This window comes from Xyrauchen texanus, chromosome 3 (genome assembly GCF_025860055.1).
Source record: "Xyrauchen texanus isolate HMW12.3.18 chromosome 3, RBS_HiC_50CHRs, whole genome shotgun sequence".
NCBI lineage: Eukaryota > Metazoa > Chordata > Actinopteri > Cypriniformes > Catostomidae > Xyrauchen > Xyrauchen texanus.
In genome coordinates this window covers 40,524,700-40,543,491 of record NC_068278.1, presented here as the reverse complement: position 1 = coordinate 40,543,491, position 18,792 = coordinate 40,524,700, and the positions used below count along the sequence as shown (strand labels likewise).

General features: G+C 36.7%; 2 protein-coding genes across 4 annotated transcripts in view; one reads left to right on the top strand and one right to left on the bottom strand.

The window, feature by feature from the left end:
• LOC127623628 (TNF receptor-associated factor 2-like) overlaps positions 1-6,881 on the bottom strand; it is a 37,540-nt gene extending 30,659 nt beyond the window's left edge. The window contains exons 1-8 of one of the 2 annotated variants that reach the window (XM_052098046.1): positions 6,720-6,881; positions 6,227-6,481; positions 5,814-5,892; positions 4,561-4,659; positions 4,298-4,459; positions 2,890-2,964; positions 1,738-1,812; positions 1,128-1,628 (exon numbers count right to left, since the gene is read on the bottom strand). In XM_052098046.1, coding sequence (XP_051954006.1) covers positions 1,128-1,628; positions 1,738-1,812; positions 2,890-2,964; positions 4,298-4,459; positions 4,561-4,659; positions 5,814-5,892; positions 6,227-6,477 — 1,242 coding nt within the window. In that variant the 5' untranslated portion in view covers positions 6,478-6,481; positions 6,720-6,881. Of the gene's footprint in view, positions 1-1,127; positions 1,629-1,737; positions 1,813-2,889; positions 2,965-4,297; positions 4,460-4,560; positions 4,660-5,813; positions 5,893-6,226 lie in introns of both variants that reach the window. The other variant, XM_052098054.1, reaches the window with a different exon arrangement.
• On the top strand, positions 6,381-18,117 carry LOC127623645 (TRAF-type zinc finger domain-containing protein 1-like). 2 transcript variants are annotated; one of them, XM_052098064.1, is made up of 11 exons: positions 6,381-6,489; positions 8,263-8,300; positions 8,618-8,753; positions 8,934-8,987; positions 9,743-10,163; positions 11,530-11,894; positions 12,338-12,568; positions 14,094-14,223; positions 14,533-14,752; positions 15,565-15,625; positions 17,538-18,117. In XM_052098064.1, the coding sequence occupies exons 2-11, from the start codon at positions 8,266-8,268 to the stop codon at positions 17,571-17,573; spliced, it is 1,689 nt and encodes a 562-aa protein (XP_051954024.1). In that variant the 5' UTR covers positions 6,381-6,489; positions 8,263-8,265; the 3' UTR covers positions 17,574-18,117. The 2 variants fall into 2 exon arrangements, with proteins under 2 accessions (XP_051954024.1, XP_051954022.1); XM_052098062.1 differs by lacking the exon at positions 6,381-6,489 and adding an exon at positions 7,626-8,097.
• The last annotated feature ends 675 nt before the right edge of the window (positions 18,118-18,792 follow it).

Sequence of the window (18,792 nt, the reverse complement as noted above, 5' to 3'; positions counted from 1 at the left end):
ATTTTGCCACAACTTTGGAGGTATGCTTGTGGTCATTGTCCATTTGGAAGACCCCTTTGTGACTGAGCTTTAATTCCTGGCTGATGTCTTGAGATGTTGCTTAAATATATCCACATAATTTCCCTTCCTCGTGATGCCATCTATTTTGTGAAGCGCACCAGTCCCTCCTGCAGCAAAGCACCCCCACAACATGACGGTTGAAATGGTGTTCTTCGGCTTGCAAACCTCACCCTTTTCCCTCCAAACATTACAATGGTCATTATGGCCAAAAGGTTAGACCAGAGGACATTTCTCCAAAAAGTAAAATATTTGTCCCCATGTGCACTTGCAAACTGTAGTCTGGCTTTTTTGAGGTGGTTCTGGAGCAGTGGTTCTTCCTTGCTGAGCAGCCTTTCCGGTTATGTCGATATAGGACTCATTTTACTGTGGATATAGATACTTGTCTACTTGTTTCTCCAGCATCTTCATAAGGTCCTTTGCTGTTGTTCTGGGATTGATTTGCACCTTCGCACCAAACTACATTCATCTCTAGGAGACAGAATGCATCTCCTTCCTGAGTGGTATGATGGCAGCGTTGTCCCATGGTGTTTATACTTGCATTCTATTGTTTGTACAGATGAGCGTGGTACCTTCATGCATTTGGAAATTGCTCCCAAGGATGAACCAGACTTGTGGAGGAGCACAATTTTTTTCTGAGGTCTTGGCTGATTTCTTTTGATTTTCCCATGATGTCAAGCAATGATGCACTGAGTTTGAAGATAGGCCTTAAAATACATCCACAGGTACACCTCTAATTGACTCCAATTAGCCTAACAGAAGCTAATTGCCTAAAGGCTTGACATCATTTTCAGGAATTTTCCAAGATGCTTAAAGGCACAGTTAACTTAGTATATATAATCTTCTGACCCACTGGAATTGTGAAACAATCTGTCTGTAAAACAATTGTTGGGAAAATTACTCATGTCATGCACAAAGTAGATGTCTTCAACGACTTGGCAAAACTATAGTTTGCAAACATGATCTGTGGAGTGGTTTAAAAAAAAAAAGAGTTTTAATGACTTCAACCAAAGTTTATGTGAACTTCTGACTTCAACTGTATTTGCCTGGCCTCACATTAAACACTTTACCTTGTTGTTTAGTATCTCAATCTTGTCCTGGTCAAGACGGTGCTGGCGGTTATAGGCCTCCATGGTGGTGGCAGAGCGCTCCATCTCACGGTTGAGCACGCAGACGATGTTCTCAAAGGTGCTTACCTTCAGCTCCAGCTCCTGACAGCGACGGCTGAGCTCCACCACTTTGGTCTTCTCGCTGTGTAGCTGCAGCTCCAAGGCTGCCCCAATGGCAGTAGGAAGGGGGGTGAAAGACGTACCAAGTGTTGGAGCTGGTGGTGGAGGCAACAGTGCGCAGGCCCCCTGCACAGAAGCCCCCGCTCCATTCAGCTGGCCCATCTTCAGCTCCAGCTCCTGCAGAGACTGATGCAATTCATGGATTTTGTGGCTAGCCAACTCCAGATTCTGAGGCTGTAGACTCTCCAAGTTCACCTTGATGCCCATGATGAAATGTAGTAGGAGGTTTAAGTGCTCGTAGGAACAGGCTTGCTCATGGTCATGGATCTTCTCCTTTTCCACCTACAGGTAATCAAGGGCCCTGATGCTTAAGATTTTTGTGGAACTCAAATTAGCAAAGATGGAGGCATAAAAGTGACTAAATACAAATCCATTTAAGGAGTTTACCCACCGTCATATCACAGCCTATAACATGAAATCTGCAGGGCGTTCTGAATTTGGAACATACTTTAATGTGATCCACATACTGTAGAAGAGGAAAGAAAAGACTTGAGCTTGAGAAAAAACATCAATTTAAAAATCTTCAACATAAAAACTTAAAACCCTACCCAGGATTCTACATGTAAACATATTGTGCATACAGTATGTAAATAGTTTATAGCGCTGGGTAAAAATATAGATTTTCTGCTGCATCTACATTTTCTCAATATTCTTCATTCTTAAATCCTATGGTTGACCTTTCACTCTATGTGGCAACTCTCTATAATGCAAGTAAATCACTTGCATGTGCAAGGAAATATCACACTGTGCAAGGAAATCTCACACTGTGCAAGGAAATCTCACACTGTGCAAGGAAATCTCACACTGTGCGACGAAAAACATCTATGTTTAGCCACTGGCTAGTAAATGTTCAGATTTCACACACCAGTAATTTAGTATAGTGGAGAAGTTATTAGCACTGAGGTCCTTTCACTGCATGTTGAGGGTAAAATAACTCGTTCTGTGTGCAAAAATGGATCCAAGGATCCATCCTTTATTAAATGTAATACCCTTTCTGTTTTTTACAGTTAAAAACAACAACAAAAGAAATGTTTCATTCTAATCACACAAGGATGTGCTAAAGAATTTGCGCACATCTTCTCTTGTTATGTGCGCTTACTGGCCGATGCCACTTACCATAAAGGGAGAGAACTGATTAAGCATGTGTTCGACATATCAATACAAATACTAGTAAAATAGTACAAATTATGCAAGCACCAATAAAAATTTAACAAAAAAATCAATACAGCATAATATGTAATTTTAAGACATTCATTGATGGAATAGACTGAATTAACTAATGATACATTATAAATTGAAAATTTTTTATTTTCGAATTGTACCTAGATGGGTTGCCTAGAATATTCCTTTATAATTAAGAGCATTAGCTGAGAGAGAATTTCTTTTATATGCAAGCAAAATGGACATTGTACCCATATTGATCAATATTGAGTCGAATCGAACCAAGATCGGAATCAAACTGAATCGAGAGCTTGTGAATTGGAATCAAATCAGGAAATCTGTATCAATACACAGCCTAATAGTTTAAATGATGTTTACTCACTTTCTCTCTGGGGATTTTTTTCTTGGCACAGCCTTCACAAATCATTGGATATTTAGGGCATATCTCATCATGGGCCTAAGAAAAACAAATGACAGTACATGGCTTTTAGTTGTCACTCCACATCATTATAAAGTTCCAATGGTTAGTGTTCTAATATTAATATAATTAATGGTTGGTGTTCTAATATAGAATATGAAATTGCAATATGACCTTGTGTGAATATTAAACCACAAAGGGCTGTGATTTAAGTAAATAAATAAATAGACTGCTTGTGCTGCTCCCTTCAGATTTAATGTGCGAAACTCTGTCCCGTCTGTATTGTGTTAGTGCATATTATAGTGATTTCACAATGGTCCTGTGCTCCACAATACTCAGAGTAACAAATGTGCTCAGAGTTCCAGATTCACTTTAATTTCTATTGCTTAATTTCAAATATTAATGTACAAGTGTATATAAAAATACAAATATCCACCTAAAGGAACTGGGTATTTGTGGACTGAGGAGGAGATGTCAAAATGAGGAGCATGTTATACAGCTTTTGTGAACTAAGAAACATACAGAAATCTTTTGCTGTTTTCCACCAAAATAAAAGTTTGACGGTTAGGACACTTTGGTTTAACTGAATCGCATAGCAATGCACTGTGCAGGTTAAGATTTTATTACAGAAATGTATTACTATCGTATAGAAATAATAATAACAATCAATTTAACATTATAATATTACAAATATATAATATTTAAGTTGACAGTGTTCCAAAAAATAATGATGATGAATAGTGGGCTGAGACCTTACCACAAAGTGGACAAATATGAAGAAGAATGTGTGTTTTATTTATTTATTTTTTTTTTTTTAAATTGTGGCTGAAGCGGAAAAAAGGTCTGAGTTTGGTTCTTTTTAAGAGGACTCAAGTGTGAAGCCTCAAAGAGTAGCCTTTGTCTTTTTATTCACAGCAGAGTGTGGGCAAAACATTACCTAATTTAAGTCAAAAGGAATCACTTACTAGTTTTTTGTTTACCATATAGCAACTGTAAACATTTTCAAAATGATTGCAATATGACTTTTTGTTTAAAACGTGCAGCATTAACAGTGTTTTCAAGTCATGTCGGAATTAACATATTTCTAAGTTGAACACAAATGAATGCCACTTCAAAGACGTAATTATAAGTGGGAAATTCTGGATTTAATTTTGAGTGGGAAATTCTGGATTTTCTTGGGATACTTTTTTTACAACCTTTGTATTTACGATCTCCGACCTCGTAAGTACAAACTTCCCAGGAGGACTTGAATGACCGACAATATAGAATAAAATATTGATTCCATACTTAATTATTTTAACTGCATAGCAGTTTAAGATTTAGGAACTCAGCAATTCATTGATTATTTAAAAAAATACAAAAAAAGTCTTACCTTAATATTTTTAAAATGAAAAGGCTCCTTGCAGTATTTACAATTCAGAGTCCTTTCTGGGCATTCTCTTTCATTGTGTCGCTCAAGTTCGTTGGCTCTCAGAAGCTCTTTACATGATGGGCAGGGAAGGATTCTAAAGTCACACTTTCCCTCATGGTTTGCCTTTAAGAAATGAACGCCAGGTCAGATGGTGCAAGATTACTTTACCAATCAGTATTTAAGACTTCTGATATGTAAAATGCTGAACACACAATACACACTACCTCATATTCTTTGATGGTGCCTGTCCAACTACATTCTTCATTGATGCAAACTGCTTCAAGAGCTTCAACTTCTCTTTTGGCAGCATTATCAGGAAAAGCCTAAGAGATTGCAGATAGTCAAAGTTGAGATCTCCTTTCATGCATCTCATTACTAGCAGTGACAAATGGGTTTGCAATCAACATATAAGGTAGCCTAAAATCTGGGAAGCCAAAATAAATATTTTAATTTATTATAAGAAACTTACACACTGCATGCTTTTGATTTGCTAAAATCAAACACACTCAAAAAGCTATAATACACATTTTGTGAACACTTGACCCTTACAAGAATTTACCAAGGAACCCATGGTTTCCACTAGAATAGTTAATTCTTTATTTCAGTATTAGCTACCACCATCATGAAAAATATCCGAAAGATTAAAAAAAAAATACTCTGCTTGAACGAGATCCCAGTTTAAAGGAATAGTTCACCTACAACTGTAAATTCTCTCATCATTTACTCAACCTCATGCCATCCCATTCTTCTGCAGAACACTAATGAAGATTTTTAGAAGAATATTTCAGCTCTGTTGGTCCATACACTGCAAGTGAATGGTGTTCAGAAATCTGAAGGTCGAAAAAGCAGCATAAAGGTAATCCATAAGACTCCAGTGGTTAAATCCATATCTTCAGAAGCAGAGAGAGGTGTGGTTGAGAAACAGATAAATAATTAAGTCCTTTTTTACTATAAATCACCACTTTCACTTTCAGTTGTGAAAGTGAAACTAAAAGGCACCACATGACTTCCAGATGTGAAAGTAGATATTTTAGTAAAAAATTGCATATCTTTTTCTAATCCACACCTATCATATCACTTCTGAAGATATTGATTCATCAACTGGAGTTTTATGGATTATTTTTATGCTGCTTTAATCAGCTTTTGGACCTTTTTAGCTTTCTGGCCACCATGCACTTGAATTGAAAGGAGCTGAGATATTCTTCTAAAAATCTTCAGTAGTGTTCTGCAGAAGAAAGATCTGGGATAGCATGAGGGTGAGTAAATGATTAGAGAATTTACATTTTTGGGTAAGCTATCCCTTCAAAATATTGTGGTTTACAGTATTAACTATAATTTCTGTTGCTCCTGGATTTTCGGCAGAAATTATGGATACCGTGGTGAATTGTGAAAGGGTAACCACTAGCAGTGAAACATTTTTAAGGCGGTTTTCCCAGAATTTAGATCTTACTGAATATTAGAAAACCACATAACTTACACAGCCCTGTTTCAAAATTGATGTTGGTTCTTCAAATATGTCCTCTTTTATACAGGCACTGCATTTCTGTGGTTCGGAGCTAAGATGGGAAAATGGAAAATGGTTTCGGACATTTCACAAAAGCACAAGACATTTCGCTGACAAAACAAAGGCAAACCACACATACAACAAGAGTTGATTTTAACAATAGCTGCAACCTGTCTGGCTACAGTGAAATGTACAGCTCGTTCAGCAAACCAAAAGAACCTGACAGCCTCTGTTTATTTATATTCCCTCTTATGGACCAACGCTTACTGCTCGTTTACTCATAAAATATCAAATATACCATAAAAATGGCACGGAAGGCCTGAAAGGTCGTATTCGTCTTTTGTAGTGTCGTATCAGGTGGGCCATCTGGACTGAATGTCGCTTACCTCACTGCTTTATTAAAACAATATGAACAGAAACGATGTCCGCACTGCGCCTGAAACGGTCTCCTAAGGATTTTCTGACAGATATTGCACAGATGCTTGTCCTCCAGCTTGTTGGCGAGTATTTTCTTGGGGAAGCCAGGTTTGTTGCCTTCTAATGAAGATGGTGGTGAGGGATCCTGTGCAGCCATTATTCCCGAGCGCGCATGTGACTGACCAGGCTCCAGACAAGAGACGGGGATCTTACTACACATTTCACTGAAAAGGTTGTAAACAGAGGATTACGATGTGACACTTAAAAGCGAGGATTAATTTAAGCTGTGTAATTTAATACATCTAAATTCACGAAAGGTTTCATATTCATGCAGACGTGACAACCACAAGCAAATACAACCTTCGTCGCAATAAAGTTTTACATTTAGTGTTATTGGTACGTAAAAACAAAAAATCCATAAAAATAATTCGTATTATATTTTTTAATTGACATATGTCCTACCATACTATGGTCCAACGAACATTATAAAAGCTGCTGTGCTGTAAATCATTGTATTAAATGTATTCAGCGTTATTGTCGTGCGTAGTCATAAGTGTAATAAACATATTTTATTTTTATTCATGGTATTGCTCAGAAATGTGAATAACGGCAGGCGTCGTGCTCCCCAACTGATCATGTATATAGTGGCGTCCACTAGGGGGCGAAAAATGATAAAATATTTGAAGCTAGAAACTGCACAGTACTGCAAAAGGATAGAATAAAAGTCATCTCGTTAAGTAAATCATACATATCAATACGTTTTCTTATGGTTTTTCCAATGTAAAAATAAGGCAAAATATCTCTTTTTTTTTTTTTTTTTTACTTTACAAATAGATTTGAATTTAAATTGTTGTTCAGTTGTTTCTTTTAAGGTTTATATAGTTAACAGTTCTCTAATACTGGGTAGAAAAATACACTGTCAACTTAATACAAAGTAAATAATTTCCAAATAAAATGTTAAGTGTTTATTTTGGCTTTAGTACATTATTTAACTGCCAATTAATATTTTTTTTCTTACTCTGTATATATATATATATATATATATATATATATATATATATATATGTATGAGTCTACGTGGAAAATAAACAGCTGCCTTCATATTTTAGGGGGTAGCAATGTGGTCCCTCGCAAGATTGGCATATTTGGGGGTCCTTGGCATCAAAGAATTGGAAAACTCCTGAGTTTCTCCACCTGACTTTGATTTGACGGAGAACTATCAAAATATATATGTTAATAATATTTCAAAACAAAATTGCTCCACGGCTTCTTATTTTCTTTTTCTTTTTTTAAGAAATAATAATAAATGTGTTTTTAATTATTTTGTCGAGTGTCTTTTATTTTGAAATTAATAGCAATGTTATCGCCATCACCATCTGTCAGTGATGCTGTTTTCACGAATACCAACGCTTGTTGACACTGTCACGAAACGAAATGAAATCTGAACTGATAATTGCGCTTGTTGAAACTAAACTATCTCAGGCTAGGAGTATTTTATTCGTTGTTTTTGTGTATGTGTGTGTGGATTTACAGAGGTTACTGACTCGAGTCTCATGACTCAATAGTGAGCTTTATAGCTGACCAGAAATGGAATTTACACTTGGCAGTGCATCCGGCAACTAGACATTTAAACCAAGCTAGGATAGCTTTTAAAAAAAATAAAAACAAATTCTGCCTATCCTCATAGTGTGTATCCAGAATAAGGTTTTATATCTTCATATCCTTAAATAATTCCGCGATATTTGCTGTTGGACCGATAACAAGGTCCTTGTGAATTGTTCAATTCTCTGCCGAAACTGCTTGCATCAAGTGGTCTCTAATGAGCTTCGGCTAAAATAAGGTAAGTGTGCAATGCTAGTTTCGTCTTCTTCCAGCAGTAACATGTAAGTTTTCGTTATCAAACGATATTTTAACGATCTTGAGCCAGGAAATGTTTAATTGAGCAAGTGATTATGCTGTACGTGTAGCTAATACGTTGTACTTAATGAGATTTTCTTTTGTTCAGAGTATGGCTGAGGAAAATACACAGTTCTGCAGTAATTGGTAAGTTAGTTAAAGTCCTAAGATAAGGTATGTGGTTTTGGCTAAATTGACAACAATTTGCTTTCGTTTAGGTGTGCTTTCTGTCCCTCCCATAAACTACTCTTCATGTAATTAAGTGTCCTCCCTTACTTCTTATCATAACTAATAATTGCTAATTTAAGCTGACGTTTTATCCAAAGCAGTTTCCAATTCATATATTTTGGAACCATGAATATATATTGGAAGCAACCGAGGGTGACTTTTCTTGCTCAACATTGAGGGATTCAAACCTATAACCTGTCAACCAACTAACCATGCTATCCTGTCTGTCTCTCCAGCAAGCATGACATTCCAGAGGCCAACTTTACAACACATGAGATTCACTGTCAGCGGAACATTGCTCTATGTGATGTGTGCCAGGAGCCCTTTCCACGCTCCGAACTTGTGCAGCACAATGAGCTGGATCATGCAGAGGTACGATCCAGCCATGATTTACTGTCCAATCAACGATGAATAGATGATAATATCCCTATTAATATCTTACTGTATATAAAGCAGAGCATTGCAGATATTTCAGAAAATCTCACTGGAGCAATTCTCATTCTCACCAGGTTGATAAAATTAGATAGTAAATAGATATATTTTTGTTTATAGGAACAATGCAAGTGTGGGTTAAAAATAGAGAAACGGTTCATGGACACTCACCAGGTACTATTGTGCAACACAAACAATTTTCAAATTGATGTTTTCATGTAATTGATTAGTTTTATTTATTTCTTTAGTGACTCTTGCTTCCAGTGGGTTAATTTGCTGCAAAATCCTAAAGTTTTCACAATGTGAAACCTTTTAAAGGAATATTCTGGGTTTAATACAAGATAAGATCAATCAACAGCATTTGTGGCATAATGTTGGTTGCCACAAAAAATGATTTCGACTTGTCCTTAAAAAAAAAAAACTGAAAACTGAAAGTGAGGCACTTACAATGGAAGTTAATGGGACCTATTTTTTGAGGGTTGAATATAATTTGTTAATAATTATAATTTTATAAAAGCATTTACATTATTCTGTTAAAACTCGTGTATTTGAGCTGTAAATTGTTTAAATTGTAATTTTTGTTGACAATACATAGTCATGGCAATGAAGTTGTAAAATTGTCTATAACTTTACACTGAAAAGGTTAATAAGGGTTTTTATGACACTAAAATCATGTTAACATGCATATTGTTTATACTGTGGTTAATAGTTTGAAATAGTGAGTATTTTAAAGTTTACTGATTGGCATTTACTTCCATTGTAAGAGTCACTGGAACCCAGATTTTTTTTTATTAAGAAAAAAATTAATATTTGTTGTAAGGAATATATCACCACAAATGCTGTCCATTTTTCTGAACTTTATTGAACCTGGAATATTCCTTTAATTGTTTTTATTACCATCTAATCCATATTCCTGTTACCCCTCTCAGAGGTCAGAGTGCAGTCACCGACTTGTCCCATGTAAATTCTGTGATCTGGAGCTGGCCTTCTGTCAAGCTAAAGAGCACGAGGAATACTGTGGGACCCGCACTGAGCCCTGCACGGTCTGCAAGTGTAACGTAATGCTGAGAGAGCAAAATGTCCATCCAGCCCTGTGCGGTAGCCTCATGCCCCCTCAAGAGAGGCACAGTGGTAGGGCAGTCTCACAGTCTCCTGGAGCTTGGTTTGAGACTCACTCCATTCATAACCTGTTGAGGGCCCAGGAGAGAAGCCAAAATAATAACAACATAGGGGCAGCAGACCGCAGGGGCCCACCACGACCCTTGGAGGACAGACTACATAATAGCACCAAAACAGTGAGGGCAGGAACCAGGACAAACACACAAACAAGGAACAATGAATTTGCATACTGTATGTATCAGTCTGAATGTTTAAGTACTTACTTTAGAAACAGTGCTGTTCAAATATGTTAACATTTTAAAACAAAGAAACATTCTGACATAAATTAATTCAAAATATTTAAGACACTGCTCAATTTCTAGATCACTAATCAAATAAGCAAATTTGACCACTTAAACTCCTTTGTGTAACAAAATAGATTTCCTTGCTTCCAATAAGGCACACAAGATGCTTTTTGGAATATTCTCAAATCAATGCTGGGATAACATGGAGCATCAGGTTTTGCATAAACTTGTGTTGTCCATGCCAGTTCAATTGAGTGCTATCAATAAAGCAAATGGGGGACATGCCAAATTCTGAAATTCATGTTGATTTTTCAATTTAAACTTTGAACTCATATTGTTATTCTGATTAATATAATTTTGTAATTAAATTAATATTCTGGGTTCAATACATGTTAAGCCCAGGGGCGGATTATGACAAGCAATGACCCCAGGCCAATTTTCTTTTGCCTTAAATTTCCCCCTTAAATTCATCAATTGAAGTCTCTTTTAATACTTGTTCTGTTATTTACAGTCAGATGAATTAAAACAGCACAGATGTGGTAAAGAAACCGCTCAACCAAAACTGGTTTACAGAACACCCACTGTTCTTAAAGAGACAGTACCATTTTAACGTTTGTTATACATAATGTAAACTCTATGTAAATACTTCGAATTATGCATATATTTAAAGGGGCCATACTAAATTATGAAATGTTTTAACTTCATCAAACACTTTTGAAATTTATGAATTTAACAAATACAGTACAACAAATACTCCTACAGTATCTATGCAAGTGTTTGGTGAAATTCAGCAAAGAGTTCAGGCAGTTCTGGCTTGCACTGTGATATATTTTCTAACTCATTATGCTACGGCATCATTTTAGCCTTTTTAAGTGTCAAATAATCCCATAGACTACATAACATTGACAGAATATTTAAAAGAGCTAATAGTCTGTTTTTAAATGTTCGTAATTTCAAACTTCAGTTGTTAAAACTTACACACAAGCCCTTTAAAGTTGCCGTAAGCGATCTTAAACTTTCATGTGACGGAGCCATTGAATTAGCCACGCCCTCTCATTCCAAACCCCGCCCTCCAAATATCATTTTGAGACCAAAACTGAACAAAATATTTTGTTCAAATAAAAGCATTGTTTGTTCCTTCCTGTGGCACAATAGCGCCCTCAACTGACAAACATTATGAATCATAGCATTAATGATCCACTTCAAATGAGAATGAGCAAAATGATTGACAGGTGAAAAGAATCAATTTCCACAGTATTTTGGCACATTCAGCACAACAAAAAAGTAACCTTCTACTCTACTTGTTTCCTCAGTGCTGGATCAGGAAGGAGAGCTGGGGAACTACAACAACAGCCTGCTGTGGTCTCTGGGCCAGCTGCCAGACGATGACTCCTCCAGTCTGGACTACATGCTGGCCCTCAGTCTGCAAAGTGAAGGTGACTTGGAGGACCAGGGGGGTCAGGAGGGTGTGTGGACTGATGTGTGGGACTATCACCCAGAAAGGATATCAGCCCATAGCAATCTTACTACCCAGCTGCCCAACAACACTAACATCAACTGCACTGCAGCTCCCCCTAAATACAATACAATCCCAGGCCACAGCCCATCATCAAATAGCATACTACCTTGCGAGTTCTGTGAAGAGCTCTTTCCAGAGGAAGACCTCATCTTACACCAGGTAAGTGCTGAGGCCTCAATTATCCCATCCTGTTACACTCCCTCTTGGCTTGATATTTAAGCCAGGTCCCTTGTGTTTAGATAACTCTAGTAAGTATGAAGTTGCATCAGCCTCTTAAGTTGCCTCTTTTGAGTTCTTTTGCATGTTTTTGTTGAACGAGTACAACATAAGTCAAGGCTGTTGTCATTTCAGCACGGATGTTTAATCTTTCACTCTTTTCCTTCTTGTTAGATCTCTATTGTTTCACTATCTGGTCTTTATTTTCCATGGGAACCTCCTCAAATTTCAGCCCTCTAGTTTCTCCCACAGGCTAAAGCCTGATTAGACTCTTCTCTTTCTTAGACCATAGAGAAGTATTTATTTATCTGGGTCAGTTGTTTTGAATTTTTTTGCCCTTATTGACCACCATAATGTAAATATTCTGTTTTCTGTATATCTTTTAGACCGGCTGCAGCCCGGCCTCTGCTATCGCTTCCTTCAGTAAACAGGCTCCCTCTTTTCACTATGAAGACATCATAGCACCAGTGGCTGATCATGTCATTCCTCCGCACACACACAGTCCACCCACCCTGCCCGACTCTCCACTCAGTTCATTATTCAGTCCTGTTGAAGTGCTCATTCCTTGTGAGTTTTGTGGCATTGCCTTGGAAGAAGATGTGCTCTTTCACCATCAGGTATTGAATGTCTATGAGGTGTAATGTTTTGAGATGATGATTCTAGTCATTATATTAAAAGAGTGGGTGATAAGTTGTGTGAAAACAATTTACATATTTTCATTGCTCTGTAAGGAGAATGTTTATATAAATGTTAGCTTATTTTAGATGCCCACGAACAAAAGGAACTCAAATATGTTGTCATATTATTATCATTAATTGTGATGTTCATAATCTCATTGGTTTTGAACTCATGTAGTTTTAGTGGATATCGCATTTTTCCATCGTTTTATCACACTGTTTTACAGGTAGAATGAATGAGAGATCAGGCACTGACAGAACAATCCTCCACAACATCTGACATGCCTCCAGAAATTTTACGCAACCAGCAGAGAACAGAAAGCTGCTGAGCAAATGCTGCGTTAACTTTCATTCACCAAAACTGCATCTTGTTTCATCTTGGCAAATTAATAAACGCATTTTACTCTCCGTTCCCGTCAGAGAGCATTCTCTCTTTCTTAGCAGTGTATAGTAAACTGACACGCAGATCTCGCATTCAGCATGGCTTATGAAACATTGCCTTTGGAAATAAACAAATAAAGGCATCATTGGAGGTTATGAAGGTGCATATAAATGGAGGTTTACATGTAGACAAGAAACACTGTGTCACGATCTTGTTAAAGTAAGAAGCAGATTTTATTACAGTCCCTTCAATACAACACACAGCAACAAGTGAATGATTCACTTACTCTTTTACTATAAATGCTGAAGTTAGAAAATTATCTGACATAAGGCCATCCTTTTGCTGTACATGTTGTGGTTGTGTGATAAACTTATATCACTAAATTCTGGTATTATTATCCTTCTATTTATTTACATTGCAGTCAATAACAGCAGAACTTTTACACGTTCACCTGAAATGCAGCCGCTGCTTATTTCTGCATTGCAAAAAAATATGGATAATCAGTCTTTACAGGCATCGGAAGGGAGAAACGTCAGTGTATGGAGGTTAATGGACCGATTCTTTCAATTAAAAGATAAAAAGACGATTAGTTCACAAACGAAACATCGCTAATCTGGGTTCTAGTGAGCCACTAACAATTGAAGTGAATGGGGCCAATCCATTAACATTAAAATATTCACTATTTCAAAAGTATAGCCACAAGACATAAACAATATGCATGTTTACATTATTTTAGTGTGATAACCTTTTCGGTTTAAAAGATATAGCCAATTTTACTACTTCATTGCTATGCAATGTCAACAAATCCTAAAATTATAATTTAAACAACTTTACTGCTCAAATAACACATAACTTTTAAAAGAAGAATTAATGTGTGCTTTCATAAAATTATAAGCTTATTATTTATGCCTTTTAAACCCTCCAAAAATTGGCCCCATTCACTTCCGTTGTAAGTGCCTCACTGTAACCTCAATTTTTGCTTTTTTAAAGGAAATTAAATCATCATGCAACAAATGCTGTCGATTGAGCGTCGCTTGTATTGAACCTGGAATATTCCTTGAATAATATTGTCCTACTGTATAGGATAAGTGTGCCCTCCACCCCCAGACAGCATATTCAATAGATGGAGTGTCTCCACGGAAACCAAACCACACAGCCAAAGAAGCACATGAGAGGAGCTCTCCTGAGAGACAGAGGAAGGTGAGACTTCAAGGTGAGATGCCAAAATAGATAAACACAATCTCAGTTACATTGTTAATCATCTTTGTAATCTGCTTATTCATTTGACTTCTTGTTGCCTTTAAAAAATGTATATGTGTTTAGCTTTTGTTGATTTAAGGGAAATAATTCACCTACAAATTAAAATTCTGTCATCATTTACTCCCCCTAATGTTGTTCCAAACCTGTTTGAAAGTAATACAGGTTTGGTACAACATTAGGGTGATGAAATTATTATAGAATTGTCATTTTGGGTAACAATCCCTTTAACTGTAACTACCCATACCTGTACATCTTTTTGCAGCTGACCCAGGTGAGGAGCTCCTGCAGCAGACAGCTCAGGGGTGGCGGAGAGGCACATCGGGTTTGGACCAATGGAAGCCCTCAATGTACGGATATACCAAGAATACTAATGCTGAGCAGCAGGTAAAGAGCAAGAACCAAAGGCACAGAGCAGTCGAGGTTAATACCTATCCAGCACCACTCAATGAAAGCCTCAAGCCCCTTTCTACAGCCACGTCAGGGTATGCTCAGAGCTCTATAGGGGTGATGAACAAAACTTATGATTACTTTTGTGTTTATTGAATAATTTACCCTTTTTTGGCTGCTTCAGATATGGTATGAAGCCTGTATATCTGACATAAACCCTTTTTGAAGATATCTTTCTGAAGTAATTACATGTAGTTACAGTTCAAGCCAGATGTTTACATACACCATAGCCAAATACATTTAAACTGACATTTAATCGTAGAAAGCATTCCCTTCATATCCACTCCAATACCTTGACTTTGTTGTCCTTAAGCCATTTTGCCAACTTTGGAGGTATGCTTGGCCATATGGTGGCCGACTTCCTGGCTGATGTCTTGAATGTTGCTTTAATATATCCACATCATTCCCCTTTTTCATGACGCCATCAATTTTATGAAGCACACCAGTCCCTCCTGCAGCAAAGCACCCCCACGCTCCATGGTTGGGATTGAGTTCAACTTGGTATATGTAAACTTCTGACCCACTGGAATTGTGATATAGTAAATTAAAAGTGAAACAATCTGTCTATAAACAATTTTTGGAAATTACTTTAACATAAGTGTATGTAAACTTCTGACTTCAGCTGTATATGGTAGCTATGGATCTAGTTACGCTCTGCTGTAAAATATTTAATTACCAAAGTACTATTCTTGGTTAGAGCTTGTGTGGTGTACAACTCTGATTTGTTAGCTGATCCTCTTTATGTATTCAAATTGATTCTTAAAAATCAGTTTTGATTGGAAAAGTCATGGAATTTCATTGGTTAAAAAGTGTGGGACCCTGAACATATTTGTTTCCCCCATGACAGACCTCCCTACAGTGGAATGCTAGAAGGTCAAGGGAGTGAGAAAAACACAGAGACACCAAAGGTATATACATACTTTATTAAAGGATCATGAATTTAATTAATTTAATGTTTTAAAATGTTTAGAAGATGTTGTGTAGCCTTAAAGGAATATTCTAGGTTAAATAAAAGCTAAGCTCAATCGACTGCATTTGTGGCATAATCAAGTCAAGTGGTTTTTATTGTCGTTCAACCATCTACAGTTAGTACAGTACACAGCGAAACGAGACAACGTTCCTCCAGAACCATGGTGCTACATAAAACAACATAGGACAAACACATGAGACTACACAGACTAAATAAAATTTCTACATAAATTGCACGTGCAAACGTGTGCAAACAGTACGGGACAGTACAATAAATTACTAAAAGGAACAGGACAATAGGCACAGAAAGAGACCAGTACACATTTGTAATCAGAGTTGTGCAAAAAGATGACACTTTCTAAAGTGCTAAATGTAAACATAATATGAAATAGTGTTCTATGGACATAGCAGTTATTGAGGTAGCAGCCAGGTATAAAGTGACAATGAATTAAAGTGCAACTGGACATGTGCAAAAGTTGGATGGTGTACACGTGTGTATGTATGTCAGTCCATTTTCTTGAGGAATCTGATGGCTTGGGGGAAGAAGCTGTTACACAGTCTAGCTGTGAGGACCCGAATTCTTCGGTACCTCTTGCCAGACGACAGGATTGTGAAGAGTTTGTGTGAGGGATGTGTAGGGTCATCCACAATGCTGGTTGGTTTGCGGATGCAGCGTTTTGTGTAAATGTCTTTGATGGTGGGAAGAGAGACCCCGATGATCTTTTCAGCTGTTCTCACTATCCTCTGTAGGGCTTTGCGGTCCGAAACGGTGCAAGTCCCAAACCAGGCAGTGATGCAGCTGCTCAGGATGCTCTCAATAGTCCCTCTATAGAATGTTGTGAGGGTGGGGGGTGGGAGATGTGCTTTTCTTAGCTTTTGAAGAAAGTAGAGACACTGCTGGGATTTCTTGGTGATAGAGCTGGTGCTGAGGGACCAGGTGAGGTTCTCCACCGTGAACACCAAGGAATTTTGTGCTTTTGACGATCTCCACAGAGGAGCCGTTGATTTTCAGCTGAGAGTGGTCACTCTGTGCTCTCCTAAAGTCAACAACATTCTCTTTTGTTTTGTCCACATTCAGTTTAGTCTCTACACCAGTCCTTTAGCCGCTGCACCTCCTCGCTGTATGCTGACTCGTCGTTCTTGCTGATGAGACCCACCACGGTTGTGTCATCGACGAAAAATAATGTTGATTACCACAGAGAAAAAATATTTCAACTTATCCTTTAAAATAAATAAATAAATATTAATAAAATAAAGGTTACAGTGAGGCACTTACAATGGAAGAGAATGGGGCCAATTATTTGAGGGTTTAAAGACAGAAATGTGAAGCTTAAGTTTTTATAAAAGTACTTACATTAATTCTAATGTTAACTTCTGTATTCAAAATGTCAGCTGTTAAGTTGTTAAACTTGTCATTTTTACAGTCAGTTTAGGGTTTGTTGCAATTACATTATCATGGCAACGAACTTGTAAAATTGGCTATAACTTTACACAGAAAATATTAGTAAGCGATTTTTACCAAACTAAAATCATGTTAACAGGCATTGTTTGCATCTTGCCTCTATACTTTTGAGACAGTGAGTATTTTAACAAACACAAATTGGCCCCATTCACTTCCATTGTAAATGCCTCATTGTAACCCAGGTTTTTTTTTTTTTTTTAAGAAAATGAGGGGCAGACAAAATGAATTTTTGTGGTAATCAATATAATGACACAAATGTTGTCGATTGAGCTTAACTTTTATTTTCCTTAAATATTCCTTAAAGTGAAACCTCCATAGTACATATTATATGATGTTACCAGATATTTTAATCCTTGTTTAAAAAATGTTAATCCTTTTTTTTTTTGCAGGTGCCTAAAAAACATAATGTTGAAAAAGAAGAGTAAAACAAATCAAAGAACTTTTGTTACTCAAACAAATGACCTGTTTATTACTATTGATGGGGCATTATGTTTGTGTCTGTTTTAAACATGTCTTTGTCCAGGTGAATTAAAAATGATTTGGCTTGTACATGTACAAGCTGATTGCACTAGTTTTTTTTATTTTTCTATTTTTTATGGTGTCTGTCTGTGATTGAAAATCTTTGTTTTAAGATACTTATTATTTCCTTCCATAGACATACTTGGAGAAATGTCTGAAAACTACACTTTGAAAAATGCTTGTATGAAAATTATAAATTCCTATTTGATCCTGATTGTGAAATAATTTTACAGTGCACAGTTACAAAACATATTGTAGTGCTAAAACAAGACATGCACGGTTCAAATTTGTGAATATTTGAGAAACATTTAACTGTATTATTGTAAGGCTGTCTCTAATGTGGTGCATTGTTGTCGCATAAATATATTCTTCAATCGGTTATTTTATGTAACAATCACATGTCTTTTCAATAAAAAAGATTTAACTGGGGCTGAAGGCTCTCTTAACCCAGCCTACACAATGATGCCTGTCCATTTCAACAATCAGTAGATCAATAAGAGTACATCTTTATCACTCCTTTGTTGACATGCAGCCTGTACTACTCAACACCAGAAAACAAGCCATGCAGGGGTTCTTAACCCAGTGGTGTCAACATCATTTCATGCAGGTCGTGAGTTACAAAAAAAAAACTTTTTTGCTTGTGTCTGTACAATTACATTGCAAAAGAGCTTCTATTAATTGTACTGAATTATGTCCATTAGTTAATATTTAAAGTATTTCCAGCAATTCAGCATAAAAGTTAATCAGTGTAAATATTATTTTCTGGTTTAAACTTAGGAAATTAGACTTGTAACAATTAAGTCCAGTTTGGGAAGAGATGGAGCAGCTGTCAATACCGATGATAAATTTGTGCATTCACATAAGGAATTCCATTGCGTAAAATGTTATAAATGCATACTGTTCATCTGTTAGCAGAACTTGGAGAATGGAAAATTGGATGCAGTAATAAGAAACAAGTTTTTATATTATTATTTGTCAATGATGCCTTAACTTGAATTTTGCTTCTCTGTGTGGTGTCATAATGTTGCCAAATAATGTTTTTTTTGTAATGTTTCCTCCGGGAACTTTAAAAGGGATAATGGAAATGAACATATGTGGATTTGTGCTTTGGTAATAGTTCACACA